This window comes from Bos mutus, chromosome X (genome assembly GCF_027580195.1).
Source record: "Bos mutus isolate GX-2022 chromosome X, NWIPB_WYAK_1.1, whole genome shotgun sequence".
NCBI lineage: Eukaryota > Metazoa > Chordata > Mammalia > Artiodactyla > Bovidae > Bos > Bos mutus.
Genome location: NC_091646.1, coordinates 44,148,732 through 44,168,875, shown reverse-complemented (window position 1 = coordinate 44,168,875; position 20,144 = coordinate 44,148,732). Strand labels below are relative to the sequence as shown.

At 35.6% G+C, this 20,144-nt stretch overlaps 1 protein-coding gene across 1 annotated transcript in view; it reads left to right on the top strand.

Moving 5' to 3' along the window:
* Positions 1-20,144, top strand: part of DIAPH2 (diaphanous related formin 2) — a 983,285-nt gene that overhangs the window by 263,668 nt on the left and 699,473 nt on the right. The window contains exons 7-9 of the mRNA XM_070366366.1: positions 15,248-15,322; positions 15,401-15,470; positions 19,132-19,268. Of these exons, the coding sequence (XP_070222467.1) occupies positions 15,248-15,322; positions 15,401-15,470; positions 19,132-19,268 (282 nt within the window). The remainder of the gene's footprint in view (positions 1-15,247; positions 15,323-15,400; positions 15,471-19,131; positions 19,269-20,144) is intronic.

Genomic DNA, 20,144 nt, shown 5'->3' with positions numbered 1-20,144 from the left:
GGCTGAAACTCCTATACTTTGGTCACCTGATGCAAAGAGCTGACTCATTTGAAAAGACCCTGATGCTGGGAAAGATTGAGGGCAGGAGGAAAACGGGACTACAGAGGAAGAGATGATTGGGTGGCATCACCGACTCGATAGACATGGGTTTGGGTGAACCCCAGAAGTTGGTGATGGACAGGGAGGCCTGGGATGCTGCAGTCTATGGGGTCACAAAGAGTCAGACATGACTGAGTGACTGAACTGAACTGAACTGAAAGTTGAATGGCTCCATTTTTCCAAGTGCTTCCTAATGTATTTTTACGTCAAGCCAGATATCAGTTAACAATTGGTACATTTTTTGAAGTGAGCATTTACTGTATTTCATTGGTATGTGTACAACTATAGTAATGAATTGCAACATGACAAGGCTCTGCATTTGTGCTGAGCAAGTAACTATTTTATTCACTGGTATATGGGAAGCAGAAAGAAAGTATATGTTTGAACATCTCCAATGTGTTTATTACCTAAAGTTTCTCTTGCTTCTTGATTCCATAATACATTTAAAAGCAAATGAAAAACACTTCACTGATATTGCTTTCATGTTTAAATATACACATTGACAATATTTAGATAAATTTTTACCTGCATCTGGTATTCCTTCATGAAAGGAAAATAACCTAAAAAACTCATAATCACTAATTGGTGATATATTTGTTAATTGTTGATAATATAGTTGAGTGGGAGGTATGTAATGACTGAGGATTGATTGATTCCAATCATAGTTTTGGTATTAAAAACCCTCATGATCTAAGACAAGTTAATGAAATTGTTTATTTTCTTCATCTGTAAAATGAAGGAGCCAATATGGAGTAACTTAGTTTAATAAAACTACTCTTATTAGTTCATGTTCTTTCATGGAAGCTTGTTTATAAATGAAGATAAAACCATGTTAAAGTTTTTAGTGTTTGTTGTGGTTTTTACTTGTTCTAATTGAAAAGAAAGTCTTTGCATTTTTGAAGGAGGTCAAAGATACTTCAGCAATTAAAGCATTTTGCTTTCTTTAAAAAGCATTCATAGGTTTTAAAAGACATCAAATGTGTAACTTTTATGATTAGCTATGTTTCTAGATTTTTCTGAAAATAAGTGCAAGCCAGGCTGAATGTAGTAGAAGGTTAATATTTTTTTTACTTAGGAACTTTATACTGCATTGTAATCCTATGAAGGTTTTATCTGCATTCCATGTACAGTTTATTATTATTGTTTTGTTGTCATTGCTTTAGATCACTTATATCACAGTGAAAGAGAAAAATAATGAGCTTTTTGGGTTTAATTTCTGTTAGATAAGGCTTAAGAATTATCAAGGTGTTGAATGTGGGGTTATTAAGGATTTTATCTCTTCATTGTTGAATGATTATGCTTTGAAAAAATTTATTAAAATTGGAGGTATTAAGATATTTAACTATTTTAAGAGTGCATGTATGTGCATACAGATACATAATAGTATTTTTCTCAGTTTTGGAGGAAAGAGATTTTAAAATATTACATGAAGATAAACTAGAAAAGACCAGAAAATTAACATTACAGATCACATTCTGAGACAATAAAACATTTGAACTTGCTACGAATTTTTTAACATTTACCATGAGGACCCAAAGAAATGATCCTTTGTGGTTTGATTGTGGATTCTTTGTGGTTTGATTGCAGATTCTTTGTTTCTTTGTTTTTGTTCAGTCGCTAAGTTTTGCCTTTGGAGTCAAATACTTCTTGTATTACCCTCAACTCTGTTACTGTTTTTTATTGTTGTTCATTTGCTCAGTTGTGTCCAACTCTTTGCATCCCCATGGACTGCAGCATGCCAGGCTTTGCTCTCCTTCACTGTATTCCAGAGCTTGCTCAAACTCATGTCCTTTGGGTCAGAGATGCCATCCAACAGTCTTCTCCTCTGTTGATCCCTTCTCCACCTGCCTTCAATCTTTCCCAGCATCAGGGTCTTTTCTAATGAGTCAGCTCTTCACATCAGGTGGCCCAAGTATTGGAGCTTCAGCTTCAGTCCTTTCATTGAATATTCAGGATTGATTTCCTTTAGGATTGACTGGTTTGACCTACTTGCATTCTAAGAGAGTTACCCTGTGCTAAAAGTATTCAGGATCATTAAATTTCTTTGATCTTTGTCTACATAGCTATCACACTCTATAATGAGTCTCTAATTATGTAGGTGAGAGGGACTGTTGCCTTTCTGTTGTTCAGTCATCAAATGGTAATTATCTTTCAACTCTCTTTACCCCTGGTACCATGAAAGAATATTCATTGACCTTCTCTCTTGCCCACCAGAACCATTCAGTATAACATACAGATTGGTGTATGGAAAATGGCAATGTGTGCTGGTGTGTTCTATGCCTTTCTGTTTTCCTCCTTGCATTCAAAGAACTTCTTATCTTATTCGTAGCAGATAAACTTGATGTCAGCTTTCTTTCATTTCCAGGGTTTATAGATTAGGAATATGATTTCCTGGAGTAAGTTCATTTTAACAAAATTCCACTATTAAAAGAAATTGGATGTTCTAAGGAGTGTGTAATAGAGTTTCAGCCATATTACTTAGCTTAGGAAAATAAACCAATGCATTTTTTAAAAGAAAGTTAACATTTTAAGTTTGACTGGTTACATCACTAAGAAGATGACTTTTTTAAGTGTCGTGACAAAATTATACTCACAATTCAAACATATGAAGAATATTTAAAATATGACCAGCTTATGTTTGAATATTTGGAATGATCTTCTTCCCTGCTTCCCCTCTACTTACTGTAAATTTAAGATTCTATTTTAAATTTTATTCACATATTTTGTACATTTTGTTTTCATTGTTACTGTGGGCTAAGGCCATCTCTTATATATTTTTCTAGCAATATTTTTAATGGAGAGTGGGTATAAAAATATTCTTTATTCTGTAACCTGTTAGGCATTTTAAAAGATTCGGACTTAAGTCATTATGACTGTCTCCAAAATATTTTGAGAGCTAAAGAAAGTGATTTTAATCAATAAGAATTTTTTATCCTTTGAAGGAGAATTTTACTTAAACTATTGCCTTTAGGAGATTTTTGTATGTAAGGTGTTTACAATTTGTTGTAAATATTTAATAGAAATTTGGTTTTATTTAGTAAAGAAAGAAAGAAGGTTCGTCGCACAGTCATGTCCAACTCTTTGAGATCCCATGGACTGTAGCCCGCCAGGCTCCTCTGTCCCTGGAATCCTCAGGCAAGAGTACTGGAGTGGGTTGCCATTTCCTTCTCCGGGGTAATTCCTGACCCAAGAACAACTAAAAAGCACACACATTTCCTCCTTTGTGAGGAATTCTTAAAAGAAAAATGTGTGAGTAGCATGAAACAGAGCAGGATTTTTCCCGTGAGATCTGGAGAGAATGAATGAGCCAGGTAAAACCCTCTTAAAGTAAAAACCAGAGGATATAGGGAGAGATGGATTGTCTTCTTTGGTATTTTCTAAGGAAATTATAATCTGTTTCAGTATTGAATTCAAAAGGACTGAGAGGAAGACCTGGAAAATTGACATATTCAACCTTTTTATGAATCAAGTGAAATAAGTGGTCAGTGAATGTCATGCTTCAAAAGAACATGCACAGATATCTGGAAATGGCAGTATTATAATAGATATTTTAAATTGGTCAGAAATAGTTGATGCACTAATCTACCATGATAAATAGTTTCGAAGGACATTGAAATGCTGAAGGGTACTGTGTTTGCTTTCATGTAGACAAACCTGAGTGGATGTAAGTTTTTCTTTAATATAAGACCAGGGCAGTCATAGCATATACAAATCCATTTTGTTTTTGTTGTTAACATTTATTTTTTCATGGTTGTATGCTACTGATTGTAGAATTATCTATGAAGTTGATTTAGCTGAACAAATTATAGTTTAAAAATGCTGAAAAGTCTAAGGTTTTCTTGGCCACTCTTTGGAGATATTGATCTGTGGATTGAAGGTATGATACTGCTTATATTAGGTTGTACATTGGTTTTAATCACCCCAGGACCTTTTCTTTCCATGGGGACCAATAACTAAGGTTTGGTTTTAATTTCATTCAAAAATATTACATTGGCAAATCCGTGTTAAAATAAAATGTTTCCCTTGTCTTAAAATATGTAAACACTATTTGCAATCATTTTTGAAGTCTACTCAATGCTTTGAATTAGTTGTTTTATGTCTTACAATTTTACCAACTTTCTCAACTCCACGACGAATCTCTGAACTATCATTCATTTTATTTGATTTTCTTGTGATTTGGGTTGTAGTATGAGATTACACATGGGAATAGAACACCATTAGAGGGAAATAAAATCTTTTGTACAGAACACATAACCCTTTATACTAGCCTTTAGCAGTGCACAAACAGTGATCAAGGGATGACACGACTAATATTGGACTCCCACACATGAGACTCATTGCCTTTACTGCTTATGGGACTCAGGATCAGTTCAGTTCAATTCAGTTGCTCAGTCATGTCCGACTCTTCGTGACCCCATGGAATGCAGCACGCCAGGCCTCCCTGTCCATCACCAACACCTGGAGTTTACTCAGACTCATGTCCATTGAGTCAGTGATGCCATCCAACCGTCTCATCCTCTGTCATCCCCTTCTCCACTCGCCTTCAATCTTTCCCAGCATCAGGGTCTTTTCAAATGAGTCGGTTCTTTGCATCAGGTGGCCAATGTATTGGAGTTACAGCTTTAGCATCAGTCCTTCCAATGAATATTCAGGGCCGATTTCCCTTAGGATGGACTGGTTGGATCTCCGTGCAGTCCAAGGGACTCTCAAGAGTCTTCTCCAACACCACAGTTCAAAAGCATCAATTCTTTGGTGCTCCACTTTCTTTATAGTCCAACTCTCACATCCGTACATGACTACTGGAAAAACCATAGCCTTGACTAGACGGACCTTTATTGGCAAAGTAATGTCTCTGCTTTTTAATATGCTGTCTAGGTTGGTCATAACTTTTCTTTCAAGGAGTAAGCGTCTTTTAATTTCATGGTTGCAGTCACCATCTGTGGTGATTTTGGAGCCCCCCAAAATAAAGTCAGCCACTGTTTCCACTGTTTCCCCATCTATTTGCCATGAAGTGATGGGAACAGATGCCATGATCTTATTTTTCTGAATGTTGAGCTTTAAGCCAGCTTTTCACGCTCCTCTTTCACTTTCATCAAGAGGCTCTTTAGTTCTTCTTCACTTTCTGCCATAAGGGTGGTGTCATCTGCTTATCTGAGGTTATTGATGTTTCTCCCGGCAATCTTGATTCCAGCTTGTGCTTCTTCCAGCCCCACATTTCTCATGATGTACTCTGCATATAAGTTAAATAAGCAGGGTGACAATATACAGCCTTGACGTACTCCTTTTCCTATTTGGAACCAGTCTGTTTTTCCATGTCCAGTTTTAACTGTTGCTTCCTCACCTGCATACAGATTTCTCAAGAGGCAGGTCAGGTGGTCTGGTATTCCCATCTCTTCCAGAATTTTCCACAGTTTGTGATGACCCACACAGTCATAGGCTTTGGCATAGTCAAAAAATCAGAAATAGATATTTTTCCAGAACTCTCTTGCTTTTTTGATAACCCAGTGGATGTTGGCTATTTGACCTCTGGTTCCTCTGCCTTTTCTAAATCCAGCTTGAACATCTGGAGGTTTATGGTTCACATACTGTTGAAGCCTGGCTTGGATAATTTTGAGCATTACTTTACTAGCGTGTGAGATGAGTGCAATTGTGTGGTAGTTTGAGCATTCTTTGGCGTTGCCTTTCTTTGGGGTTGGAGTCAAAACTGACCTTTTCCCGTCCTGTGACCACTGCTGAGTTTTTCACCACAGTCACTGCTGACTCAGGAAAGCACTTTCTAATTTTAGCTTTAACCCTTTTGAAAGAAAGACGTGAATCCAGACAGTCTATTCATAAATGTGCATGTGGTCACTACTTCCTATATGTCTATTTTACATATAGAATACTGAACTCATCCATCCACTGTCTGATTTTTAGTTATATTTACGTGAAGTATAATTAAATAATTCAGGGTCCAAATATCCAACTTACGGATAAAAGAGGTTAAAGTTTTTGGAGACTGTGAAGGAACAGAATCTCATTCCCTCATAAAATAGGCACATTTATAGAGTTTTCTTCCCTTTTTTTTTGCCCTGGAGAGCCAGAGAGGGGAGAATCTTGCTTTCTCATGGCCATAGGGTTCAATGAATCCTCTGATACTTTCATTACAGGTAAGATTTTTATTTTTTTAATTTTGAGCATGCCAATGAGTGTAAGTGGGCCTTTTAGAAATAATGACTTCAGAAGTTCTGAAAGCCTGGGGCAGATTTTTGTTTTAGAACCTTAATGTGTTCTGATATCTTTCTGCCAGAATTATGCATGGGCTATAAATATACTTTTATCTCCACATCTCCCCTTCCCCCACTATCGTGACTTCTATGTCTATTTCACTGTGAATTGGACAGAACTAAATATAGTAATGAATATACACAAAGTTGAATAACAGCAAGTTAAAGAAAGCAAGTGATGTGATTTGAGTACCAAATATCAAGTTATGAAATCTTTTTTAAAAAGTCAACCTGTAGAAGTCTAGTATCTATTTTTTTATTTTTATATATTTGTTTTGGGCACACCATGTGGCATGTAGGCTATAATTTCCCTGACCACGGATTGAACCTATGCCCCCTGCATTGGAAGTGCAGTCTTAACCCCTTGACTGCCAGGAATCCCTCTAGTATCTTTTTGGAGTCTTCTGCATGTTTCATATACTTAGGATACTTTTCAATAAATGAGGAAATGTTATTAAGTGTTAATAATTTTTAAGAAGAATATGCCTAAAATTCATACTGTATTTTGGATAAGGAGATTTAAGGAGTGCTAAAGTTTTTGATTTTTAACATTTTTAGAAATATCTTAATACAAGCTTCACTGTGCATGATTTAATTTAATAGTAACAAAGGCCTTCTGAGGTATAGGTACTATTCTCATTCCTATTTTGTAGACAAGGAAACAGTCTTAGAGATTTTAAGTAATTGATTGAAAATAACACAGCTAGAATATGATAGAGATGGGATTGGAACCTAGATCTGTCTTCTTATAAAGCTTATGTATTTAACCATGTCACTCTGTGATCTCACAGAGATACGCCATTGATGAATGGAGAGTTATATTTCTGACCTTTGAGTAACTGTGGGAAAAGATCTCTAATTTGTAACTTCTTGAGCAATGTCAGGGTGTTGGACTGCCTTATAGATAAAAGCCATACCTTTTATATCTAAGGTCAGAAAATACTGTCTCATTGTGGGTCAGTCCTCTTCTTCCCTGGAAAATCTTCCAGGCTTTTTTTTCAGTGTTCAGATCTTGGACTCTTGCTCACACATACATTAACTGTCCTCAGTGATCTTTCTATTTTTGTTTGTTTGTTCGGGTGGTTCGTTTGTTCTACCTGGTCTGCTGTTAAGTGATGATTACAAATATGATGGTGGATAAGTAGCATGTCAAGACAGCCCTAACTTAGGTAACTTGATGAAATAAAATCACAATATGTTTTTCAAAAATTATTTATTTATTGGGCTACACCACGCCTTAGTTGTGGCAAGTGGGATCATTAGTTGCAGCATGTAAGATCTAGCTCCCTGAGTAGGGATTGAACCCAGACCCCCTGCACTGGGAGTATGGAGTTTTGACCACTGGACCAACAGAGAAGTCCCAAAATCATCAACATGTTAATACCAAGAAATGAGATTATGGGCTGTAACCCATCTTAACAACAAAAAACAAAAAAATAAAAACTGTTCACTACATCTAACTCTATTCTTTCCAATAAGCTGCTGCCTAAATCTTGATTGCAAGTTTTAAATGGAGTTTCCAAATATTTTACTTCGGTTGTATTTCATAGATAAGAAGCTTAGGACTTTGAAAGACAAGAAAAATGTGAGTTAAAAACTACCCATTACACCTAAATGAATGAAATAAGCTATTAAATGATAGAAAATATATAATTCTTTGTCTAGACATAGATATGTAGGATTAAGCTCAATGCAATTCTGGAAGAACCACAAATTCTTCAGTGAGTTCTTGCTGGAGCCATTAGCCAGGTTTCATACAAAACCATGTACTGGTTCTGTTAGTAATTTCTAATGGTGTGACTGAAATAAACATGGGCTATGGAATCAGACCTAGGTGTGTGGGTGTGAGTACTTGAACTGATATTTAACTTGTGGAATGATGTTTTGCAAGTTACTTAAATAATTTTCTTCTCAGTTTCTTTATGTGAAAACATTTTCAGGATTAAAGTCAAAATTGTTGAAAATATGAAGTGTTTGAAGGATTTGAAGCAGTTACAACTATTATACTTTTGGTGCTAGTGTTAAAAAACCTGCCTGCCAATGCAGGAGATAATAAGAGACATGGGTTTGATCCCTGGATCAGGAAGATGCCCTGCAGAAGGTCATAACAAACCACTCCAATCTTCTTACTGGAGAATCCCATGGACAGAGGAGCCTGGTGGGCTAGAGTCCATATGGTACAAAGGGTCAGACATGACTGAAGCGACTTAACCATACACTCATGCACATGCATGCTTCGCTGAAGGAATGCGGATGCTAAATGGTCTGGCCACTTTGGAAAGCAGTTTTAAAAGATTACCAACACAATATTGTAAACCAATTATCTTTTAGTTAAAAATAAATAAATTAAAAAAAAAGAAAAAACAAAAAACTTATCTTAAAACCTAACAATTCAAATGGATAAGAAAGCTGTGGTACATATACACAATGGAGTATTACTCAGCCATTAAAAAGAATACATTTGAATCAGTTCTAATGAGGTGGATGAAACTGGAGCCTATTATACAGAGTGAAGTAAGCCAGAAAGAAAAACACCAATACGGTATACTAATGCATATATATGGAATTTAGAAAGATAGTAATGATAACCATGTATTCAAGACAGCAAAAGAGACACAGATGTATAGAACAGTCTTTTGGACTCTGTGGGAGAGGGCGAGGGTGGGATGATTTGGGAGAATGGCATTGAAACATGTATAATATCATATATGAAACAAATTGCCAGTCCAAGTTCAATGCATGACACTGGTTGCTTGGATCTGGTGCACTGGGATGACCCAGAGGGATGGTACGGGGAGGGAGTAGGGAGGGGGGTTCAGGATGGAGAACACGTGTATACCTGTGGTGAATTCATGTTGATATATGGCAAAACCAATACAATATTGTAAAGTAATTAAACTCCAATTAAAATAAATAAATTTATTTAAAAAAATAGATGAAAGAAAAAAAAACCTAACAATTCCTCGCCTAGTTATTTTCCCAAAGAGAAATGAAAATGCATGCTTAGGTAAATACTTACATATGAATGCTTATAGTAACACTGTTCATAATCATCAAAACCTGGAAACAACCAAGTTCAGTTCAGTCACTCACTAGTGGCCAACGCGGAGAAGGCAATGGCACCCCACTGCAGTACTCTTGCCTGGAAAATCCCATGGATGGAGGAGCCTGGTCGGCTGCAATCCATGGGGTCGCACTGAGTTGGACACGACTGAAGCGACTTAGCAGCAGCAGCAGCAGGGGCCAACACTTTGTAATTTGGCCATGGACTGCATGCAGCATGCTTGGCTTCCCTGTCCACCACCAATTCCTGGAGCTTGCTCAAACTCATGTTCATCGAGTTGGTGATGCCATCCAACCACCTCATCCTCTGTCGTCCCCTTCTTCTCCTGCTTAAATCTTTCCCAGCATGAGGGTCTTTTCCAATGAGTCAGTTCTTCACATTAGGTGGCTAAAGTATTGGAGTTTCAGCTTTAGCATCAGTCTTTCCAATGAATATTCAGGACTGATTTCCTTTAGAATTGATTGGTTTTATCTCCTTGCAGTCCAAGGGACTCTCAAGAGTCTTCTCCAGCACCCCAGTTCAAAAGCATCAGTTCTTCAGCACTCAGCTGTCTTTATAGTCCAACTCTCACATCCATACATGACTACTGGAAAAACCATAGCTTTGACTAGACAGACCTTTCTTGGCAAAGTAATGTCTCTGCTTTTTAATATGCTGTCTAGGTTGATCATAGCTTTTCTTCTAAGGAGGAAGCGTCTTTTTATTTCATGGCTGAAATCACCATTTGCAGTGATTTTGGAGCCCCCCAAAATAAAGTCTGCCACTGTTTCCACTGTGTCTCCATCTATTTGTCATGAAGTGATGGGACAAGATGCCATGATATTTGTTTCCTGAATGTTGAGCTTTAAGCCAGCTTTTTCACTCTGCTCGTTCACTTTCATCAAGAGGCTCTTTAGTTCTTCTTCACTTTCTGCCATAAGGGTGGTGTCAATTGCATATCTCAGGTTATTTATATTTCTCCTGGCAATCTTAATTCCGGCTTGTGGTTCTTCCAGCCCAGCGTTTCTCATGATGTACTCTGCATAGAAGTTAAATAAGCAAGGTGACATTATACAGCCTTTACGTACTCCTTTTCCTATTTGGAACCAGTCTGTTGTTCCATGCATATATATATATATATATATATATATATTTATATTTATATTTATATTTATACACAGACCAAATATACTTGCTTTTACTAGTTGTCTTATCTCTATGGTGGCTATGCAGGTATACAGTATGGTGCGGAGGGTATTTAGAGCAGGCTGATTATGAAAGGCTTCATCATCTTCTCAGCAAACACTGTTTTATGTCACACATTCTCAAACTTGAGCAAACATCAGAATCACCTGGAGTAGTTAAAAGAGAGATTTTTGGCTCCACCTATAGAATTGCTGAGTTAGTAGGTCTGGAGTGGGATCCAAGAATTTGTATTTCTAAAAAATTCCCAAATGCTGTTGATGCTCCTGGTTTGGTGCACACACTTTGAGAACCATGGATTTATACTTAGCTCTGTTGTTGCAGTACCAAAATTCCTGCCTATGAAGTTGCGTGCTAAGTAACTTCAGTCGTGTCCAAGTCTTTGCTGCCCTATGGACTGTAGCCTGCCAGGCTCCTCTGTCTATGGGATTCTCCAGGCAAGAATACTGGAGTGGATTGCCATGCTCTCCTCCAGGTGATCTTCCTGACCCAGGGATCAAACCCTCATCTTTTAAATATTCTGCATTAACAGGCAAGTTCTTTACCACTAATGCCACCTGGGAAGCCATGCCAACATAAAGTAGCCAACATTTTGGTTTTAAACCACTTCACTATTTCAGTGCCATTTATATTGGATAAAACTTACATATTTAAGTTTGAGAGAAACACAGACAGTTAGTGTTTGGCTACAGGCCACAAAGTATTTGATGCTTTAAAGAGAAAGCATTTGGTGCTGGCAAGAGACAAAGCAAAAAATATGTATGTGTAGCTGCACTGTCTTCCTCTTCACCTCTTGAATGTCATCCTACTATATCATAGTATTTTATCCCCCTAGCTACAATTTCCTTTTGGACACTATTCTCTATAAACCCTATTCTCTATGAAAGCTCTAAGGACTCATACTATGCATCCTCTAATCATTGCTTTTCAGTCGCTCAGTTCAATCAGTTCAGTTCAGTTCAGTTCAGTCACTCAGTTGTGTCCGACTCTTTGCGACCCCATGGACTGCAAGACACCAGGCCTTCTTGTCCATCTCTAACTCCCAGAGCCTACTCAAACTCAAGTCCATCATGTCGGTGATGCCATCCAACCATCTCATCCTCTGTTGTCCCCTTCTCTTCCCACCTTCAATCTTCCCCAGCGCCCAGGTCTTTTCCAATGAGTCAGTTCTTTGCATTAGGTGGCCAAAGTATTGGAGTTACAGCTTTAGCATCAGTCCTTCAAATGAATATTCAGAACTGATTTCCTGTAGAATCGACAGGTTGGATTTCCTTGCAGTCCAGTGGACTCTCAAGTTTTCTCCATCACTACATTTCAAAAGCATCTGTTCTTTAGTGCTTAGCTTTCTTTATAGTCCAACTCTCACATCCATACATGACTACTGGAAAATCCATAGCTTTGACTAGATGGACATTTCTTGGTAAAGTAATGTGCCTGCTTTTTAATATGCTGTGTAGGTTGGTCATAACTTTTATTCCAAGGAGTAAGCATCTTTTAATTTCATGGCTGCAGTCACCATCTGCAGTGATTTTGGAGCCCCCCAAAATAAAACCCCTCACTGTTTCCATTGTTTTCCTATCTATTTGCCATGCAGTGATGGGACCAGATCCCATGATCTTAGTTTTCTGAATGTTGAGCGTTAAGCCAACTTTTTCACTCTCCTTTTTCACTTTCATCAAGAGGCTCTTTAGTTCTTCTTCACTTTCTTCCATAAGTGTGGTGTCATCTGTGTTTCTGAGGTTATTGATATTTCTCCCAGCAGTCTTGCTTCCAGCTTGTGCTTCATTCAGCCTAGTATTTCACATGATGTACTCTGCATATAAGTTAAATAAGCAGGGTGACAGTATACTCCTTGATGAACTCCTTTCCTGATTTGGAACCAGTCTGTTGTTCCATGTCCAGTTTTAACTGTTGATTCTTGACCTTGCATACAGATTTCTCAGGAGGCAGATCAGGTGGTCTGGTGTTCCCATCTCTTTCAGAATTTTCCACAGTTTATTGTGATCCACACAGTCAAAGGCTTTGGCATAGTGAATAATGCAAAAGTAGATTTTTTTCTGGAACTCTCTTGCTTTTTCAATAATCTAGCGGATGTTGTCAATTTGATCTCTGGCTCCTCTGCCTTTTCTAAATCCAGCTTGAACATCTGGAGGTTCACAGTTCACGTACTGTTGAAACCTGGCTTAGAGAATTTTGAACATTTCTTTTGGTAGCGTGTGAGATGAGTGCAATTGTGCAGTTGTTTGATCATTCTTTGGCATTGCCTTTCTTTGGGATTGGAATGAAAACTGACCTTTTTGAGTCCTGTGGGCACTGCTGAGTTTTTCGTATTTGCTGACATATTGAGTGCTGTGCTTTTACAGCATCATCTTTTAGGTTTTGAAATAGCTCAACTGGACTTCCATCACCATTAGCCTTAGGTATTCTCAGTTAAGATTTTTCCCTGCCTACTTTGTAATGGGCCTGACCTCTTCACACTTAAGTTTCATGGTTGTGTGCCAATTTTTTTTCTAGACTGATACTAGTTTTCACGGAATGAAACCAAAGTACCATCAACTGCATGATTTGAAACATTCTGGGATATGTGAGTTTCTGATTTCATGTGAACAGATAGAAATCATGGTGTTAAATCAAAGACTTCTCTAGACCAAGAAGAAATGATCCTAATAATTTTAATAGCACTAGGTAGAAAAAGAAATGAGTAAAATTTAGAGTCTTAAAACAAATTATAAATGTTAAGTTTAAGGAAATCATAGATTATTTTTTCTTCCCAAATGCCAAAGCAGATACTGAGGGCTGTATATATAAATTTAATCAGAAGTCTGATTATTGTAAGGTTGCATTAGGGTATTTGCTGAAATGATATCCCCTGATTACTCTCTGTGATAGATTATCATTATTTTATGCTTAGAGAGTGGGTGTCCTTTTCTCGTTCTACCACCACCTTACTGATTATCTAGAATCTGAGAAAATAGCTCATTATACTGGTTGATTACATGCCTCAATTGAATTGTAGCTTGCTGCCAATTATCATTACAATGCCATATTGATTTTTTCTCATTTCCACTGTGGAAATTAAAGCAGAATTTGTTTAAAATGAGTTTCCATATATATTGTGAATGTGATTGGTTCTGAATATTTGAACTATTTTTAAAATAGTTTTCTTCAGTGATCTGTTGTTTCTTACTGATAGTTCCTTAGAAATTTAGGTCTCATCTTTGTTGATAAGGTTTGCCTTAGTTAAATATGAAACATGATTTACAGACTGTGGCATTGAACTATAATCATGATTTAAATATATATATATATATATTAATTATTGCTTCACAGGTGTCCTGCTGTATATTAATTTACATTTGAGAATTTCATGGGCAATATGATTCTGCTCATTCTTTTAACCACACAAGTCAGTAAATTTAGTTAAAGTTTAATTAGCAAATATTTAATGTTGACTATATGTAATCTACTCTGCTAAGCAGTATGGGAGACTCAAAGATGAATAAGATCATGTAACAATCTTCAGAGAATTTTTAATCCAGAAAGGTGGGTAAGACACTTGTGATGCAAGAGATATAGAAACATGGGCATTCAAGGGGAAATAACACATTTGGCTGTAGTACTTACAGGGAAAAACATGAATGGAAGAGTTGCCAGTCAGTTTGAGCCTTGGAGAGATGGAGTTGGAGTTACCTTCTGGAAAGAAAGATTGAAAAATGAGGTCAAGCAGGGAAGACTGCAGGAAACAGAATATGTCTGATTTTATTGGAACATGTGGTCTAAGGCTTGAGGCTTGAAAGGTAGGTTGAGGTTTTATCAGAATCAGGAGTTGCAATTTGTTAGGTAGTCCAGAGAAGATTTTTGATGGAAGACTGCTCTTATTCCCTCTACTGGGAAAATTCTTTACTTTTTTCAAAGCTCTGCTCAAATATCACCTTATCAAAGAATCTTCCCCTGACTACAAAAAAAAAAAAAAAAAGTAATAATACTGGGTCGCTCATTCCATTTCCCAAGGTTTTTTTCTATTCATAGTACCAAAGCAGTGGTATTTTACTAAATAGTTGTTTATTTAGTCTTTGTCTTCTTTTTTCTAGATGATAAGCTACATGAACATAGGGGCTTAGTTTGTTGCCAGTTATCTCTGTCACATAAAACATGCCTGGTAGTTAGTGGAACTCAAATAAATATTTTTTGAATGAATGATCCGAATAAATGCAAAGATAAAAAAGTTGGGGGATCAGGAAATTATGCCAGTATTTCAAATCTGAAGGATTCAAAGGATAGTGGTGTTATTAACAGAATATGGAAGAGTGGAAGAGGAGTTGATACAGGGAAACAGAGATAAAGTGGAAAATAAATTTGGGATATAAATTCAGGCTTAAGTGTTTAATGCTGGTGAAACAACCAAGGTAGTGCTGTGGAATGGGCAATCTAAAATGTGAAGAAAATTTTGGATTGAGATAAAAGATCTCTTAAATCATTCTCATAGGGTCAATACTCAAAGTAATTGGAGTAGAAAAAAAGAATGACAAACAGTATGAAGACTGGATTAGCAGATTTGAAAATCAAAAATTTAATTTGAGATATTTAATGTTTTAATTTTATAAACTTATTTATACTTTGTTTGTTTGTTTAATAGCTGGGTTAACAACTTTGGCCATGAAGGTCTTGGACTCTTGTTGGATGTGCTGGAAAAGCTTCTGGACAAGAAACAGTAAGAATAAACATGAAAAAAAAATTCACAACAGGGGAGATTTTTAAGCACAATATAATTTTTTTTTCTTTTATTCAGGCAAGAAAATATTGACAAGAAGAATCAGTATAAACTTATTCAGTGCCTCAAAGCATTTATGAACAATAAGGCAAGTAGTATTTATTTCTGCCTTTGTTACAAAAGATGAGAACTTTCATAACAGAGTGTATGAAACAGGCAGAATCATGGGCACTTACTCAGTTTTCAAAAGGGTCTTTATAATGCAAATCATCATGAGCTTCATTTAAGTATTATTTAAAATATACTTTGCTTCTCAAAATATTTAATGACAGGTTTTTGCAATTGTGCAGACATCAAGTCTTGTTCCCAAATCAGATAATACTGTTTTTTGTTTTTTTTTTAAATAGTAGTCAAAAAATTTAAATTTGATGGATTGGATACCATTTCCAGAAAATTTAAATTTGATGGATTGGATACCATTTCCTTACAGAGAGTTTATCTTCCGTTATAAAGGACAATTCAAAACTATGGTTTGATTTTTTTTTTTTTTTTGCTAAAAACAGTATAATGTTAAGATTTTTCATTCTTTTTTTGTTCAGTTAATGTCAGTGAGTTAATATCCATAAAAGACTTTTCTGGAAGATAGCAGAAGACTTTTGTATATGTGTGGTACCAGTTGCATTATTATTAAGGATTTATCTTCTAAAAGTAGTCTTTTCTCAGGTCATTTTTTTCTTTAAACTAGAATGAAGAATGAACTCTTATGTATGATTTACGCCATATTCCTATAGGTAAAATACCATTGACATTCATTAATTTAAAAATCCCTTCAGATGGTGTTCTAGTGATCTCAAAATATTTAATAAAAATAAATAAGTGTAACAATGACCTAAATCTTGCCAGATGTGAAATATAGCTATTTTTAAATAATAAGCAATGCAGTAAGAGTATCTACATAAGTAGTCTGAAATATATTTTTTTAAGTGTATGGGATTATGCATGATTATGTGTGCATATATTATACACACATGTATCAGCAAATAATTTTTTGATCTGATGGATGCTTACCAATTGACATGAGTCTCATGTATAGAATATACTAATTGTGCTGTGAAGTTTCTTCTGGAAAGATTTCCATCAGTATTACTGCAGAATTTCTCAGCTTTTGAGCTCTTAGTCTTTGATGATAAAATTATGCAGTATGTGATACCTAATAGGAAAGCAGTTAATGAACATTGCTTCTCAGGATGGATCTCTTTTTTTAATTGAGGGAAACTAAGAAATAATGGAAAGATAACACAGGAGACAGAGTCTTTGCTTTGCCACCAAGTTGTGTGGCCTTTAGAAAATCATTTGACCTCTCTGCCAATCAGTCACCTAACCTGTAAAATTAGGAGTCTGATCTAAATTCTTATTGGTTTGAGTAGTGAACTCTTACAGCTTTCCAGGTATGAGTGTCATCAGTATAGTTAGTAGAGAAAGTCATATTAGTGAGATTTCCTATAGAGCTTTTCCCCTGGAGACAGCAGTTGATATGCCAATACATAATTAGTTGATTTATAATGTTGTGTTAGTTTCATTTATACAGCCAAGTAATTCAGTTATGCATACATACATGTATCTGTTCTTTATTAGTGTCTTTTCTCATATAGGTTATTACAGAATATTAAGCAGAGTTCCCTCTGCTGTATAGTGGGTCCTTGTTGGTTATTTATCTTATATATTATAATATATATATGTTCATGCCAATCTACTGACTTATCCCTCCCCAACCACATTTCCCCTTTGGTAACCATAATTTTGTTTTTGATATCTGTAAGTCTGTTTCTGTTGTGTAAATAAGTTTTTTTTTCCTTTTTTATGAATTATATTCCACATATGAATGATATCATATGATATATGTTTGTCTTTGTCTGTCTTCAGTTAATAAAATAATTTCTAGGTCTGTCCATGTTGCTGCAAATGGCATTTCATTATTTTTTATGGCTGAGTAATACTCCATTGTATATATGTACCACATCTTCTTTATTCATTCCTCTGTTGATGGACATTTAGGTTGCTTCCATGTCTTGGCTATTGTAAACAGTGCTGCAATGAACATTGGAGTGTATGTTTCCTTTCAGGTTATGGTTTTCTCCAGATATCTTCCCAGGAGTGAGATTTCTAGACCATATGCTAGTTCTATTAGTTTATTTTGTTAAGGATCCTTCATACTGTTTCTGCATAGTGGTTGTACCAATTTGCATTCCCACTAACAGTGTAGGAGGGAGAACATGATGGTTTGATTTAGATCACTCTAAACTAAGGCTGAGCTTTAGTTAGAGCATGTTAATGTCTTTTACTTTGGTGCTAGGAACATGAATAAATGATAAATCTTTTAAATTACAGGCATCTGAAACAATAGGCATAAAGTTACATTAAAAAATATACACTGATATATCAATTTTATGTTGTATTGAATTTGTCATAATCAAAGCATGAAACTTTAGTCTGAAATGACTTATGCATCAAATTTATTGACTCCAAAGGTTTTGATTACCTACTTCAAAAACTCTTTTTGCTTATATAGTACATGGAATAATACAGTTATGAAAAGGGACCCATTGCCCCTTAACTTCCATTGCTATAATATTGCTCTAATGTTTAGGTTGATGGTTTTCCATCATTTCTCATATCTTCATTTTTATTTTGAGGATTTCCCCTCATGTTAGAACTACCTTTAAACAATAAAATGGAAATTTGAAAAATTTAATGATTTCACTGTCAGTTTAACTGATTTTAAAAGTTATTTTAAGTTTGGTAATTGTATAGTAATCATCTATCTCTCTATTTTACAATTTTCATTTATTTTAATTACTATTTATTGTTTACTACCCACCTTTATATATTCATATTCCTTTTGTTTTCTTTGCTTCTTTTTCATTTCCTTTTTTGTCTTATCTCTGTGTATTTTGTTATTATTATAGCTAAAGCTCATGTTGTTTTCTCCTGAATTTTTTTAGAAAATAGAAACCATGAAAATATTCCAAGTGTGTGGTACTTCAGTAAAGATTAGCTTGAAATGGCAATTTTGCAATGATGAAATATTGTCAAATTCCACTGTTAAACTGTAAAAACAAGCAAACATACTTCATAAGAAATCTGAGAAATACCTTGTAGGCCAAAGATGAAAGAAAATATGACCTTCTTTATGTAGTGAAAACCCAAGTTTTGGGCTTTCTTTAACATTTCTTTACCTATTCATTCTTGTGATGCACACTTGCATGCATATATTTAAGCCTAGAAAATCACTGAAAATGGTGTCTGTCTCCTCTGCCTAGTTGACTGTGACATGTAGTATTCAATAAAACCCATGCTCCACTTCTTTGGGGTTATAATTTTGCTGTGCAGCACAGCTACTTGAAAGAGGGAGGCTAAAAGAGAGAAGGTATGGGAAAACTCATACAGAGATTTGTAGCTTCTTTAACTGGCATGTAGTATACAAAAGAGCTTTTCAACATCTTCCCTTTTTGTTCAACTTAATTTTCCATACAAGCATATTGGAAAATTTAATCATGAGTTCCAGATGTCTCCAGCGAGAACCAATGACATAAGTAGAACAGCTAAATATTCTTCTTTATTGAGGAAATACTGATTGCTGCATATTTCTTCCAAATTTTTATGGAATGTTTAGTTAGGATAATGGAGATCCTATTTCATAAAAGGACCTAAAATCCAAGAAGTGATCATTTCAAATAAGAAAACAATTGAATTTGAAGAACATTCATTGAATTAAATAGAACCTCATTTTTTTTTTTTTTTCCTTTCAGTTTGGATTGCAAAGGATTCTAGGAGATGAAAGAAGTCTTTTACTCCTAGCAAGAGCAATTGACCCCAAACAACCCAACATGATGACTGAGATAGTAAAAATACTTTCAGCTATTTGCATCGTTGGAGAAGACAACATGTAAGTATTGCTTTGTCATTAACTGCATAGAAATGACACTTGAGAAATTGAGAAATTTGTGCCGTTTCTTTTGATACCATGCAGCTGTGCTCAGTTGCTTGGTTGTATACGACTCTTTGCAACCCCTTGGACTGTAACTCACCAGATTCCTCTGTCCATGGGGTTTCTCCAGGTGAGAATACTGGAGAGGGTACCCATTCCCTTCTCCAGGGGATCTTCCTGACCGAGGTATCGAATCCATGTCTCCTGTATCTCTTGCATTGGCAGCAGATTCTTTACCACTAGTGCCACCTGATAGCTTGCATGAAAATAGTATTAAATTTCAGGAGAAAAATTGGTATTTTTATCTTATCTGTTTACATTTTAGCTGTTTTTTGATTTTTTGAAAAATAGGTTTAAAAAGACAATCCTAATGTGAAGTTCTTCAATGTTGGATATTCAAAGTGAATGATTAGAATTTTATCTAGTTGAAGGGAAAGCAATTATTAGAAAAGTAGGGAAAGATCAGTTAGGGAGTAATTTTGGCTAAAAACACACACAGGCACATTCACATACACACTCTACACAATATACACCCTCATCCATGCACATCAATAAATCTGACTTCTTTAACAGAATTAACCAGATGCTTTTATTCTGTACTATTATTTTACAGTAGTGTTTTACTTTATCTGTGTATGGTAAGTGAAAGAATAAAGCAATTATTCATGGAATGAAATTAACTGATTAAAAAGAACAAAAGGCTGTTGGTAATCATTCAGGATGCATGTATGTACCATTTTCAGCAAGTTGTTGCTGACAACACATTAGATCACTTCTTCTTATTGAAATAATATTCAATCAGAAACAAAATTACAGGTTTGATATTCAGTTGGT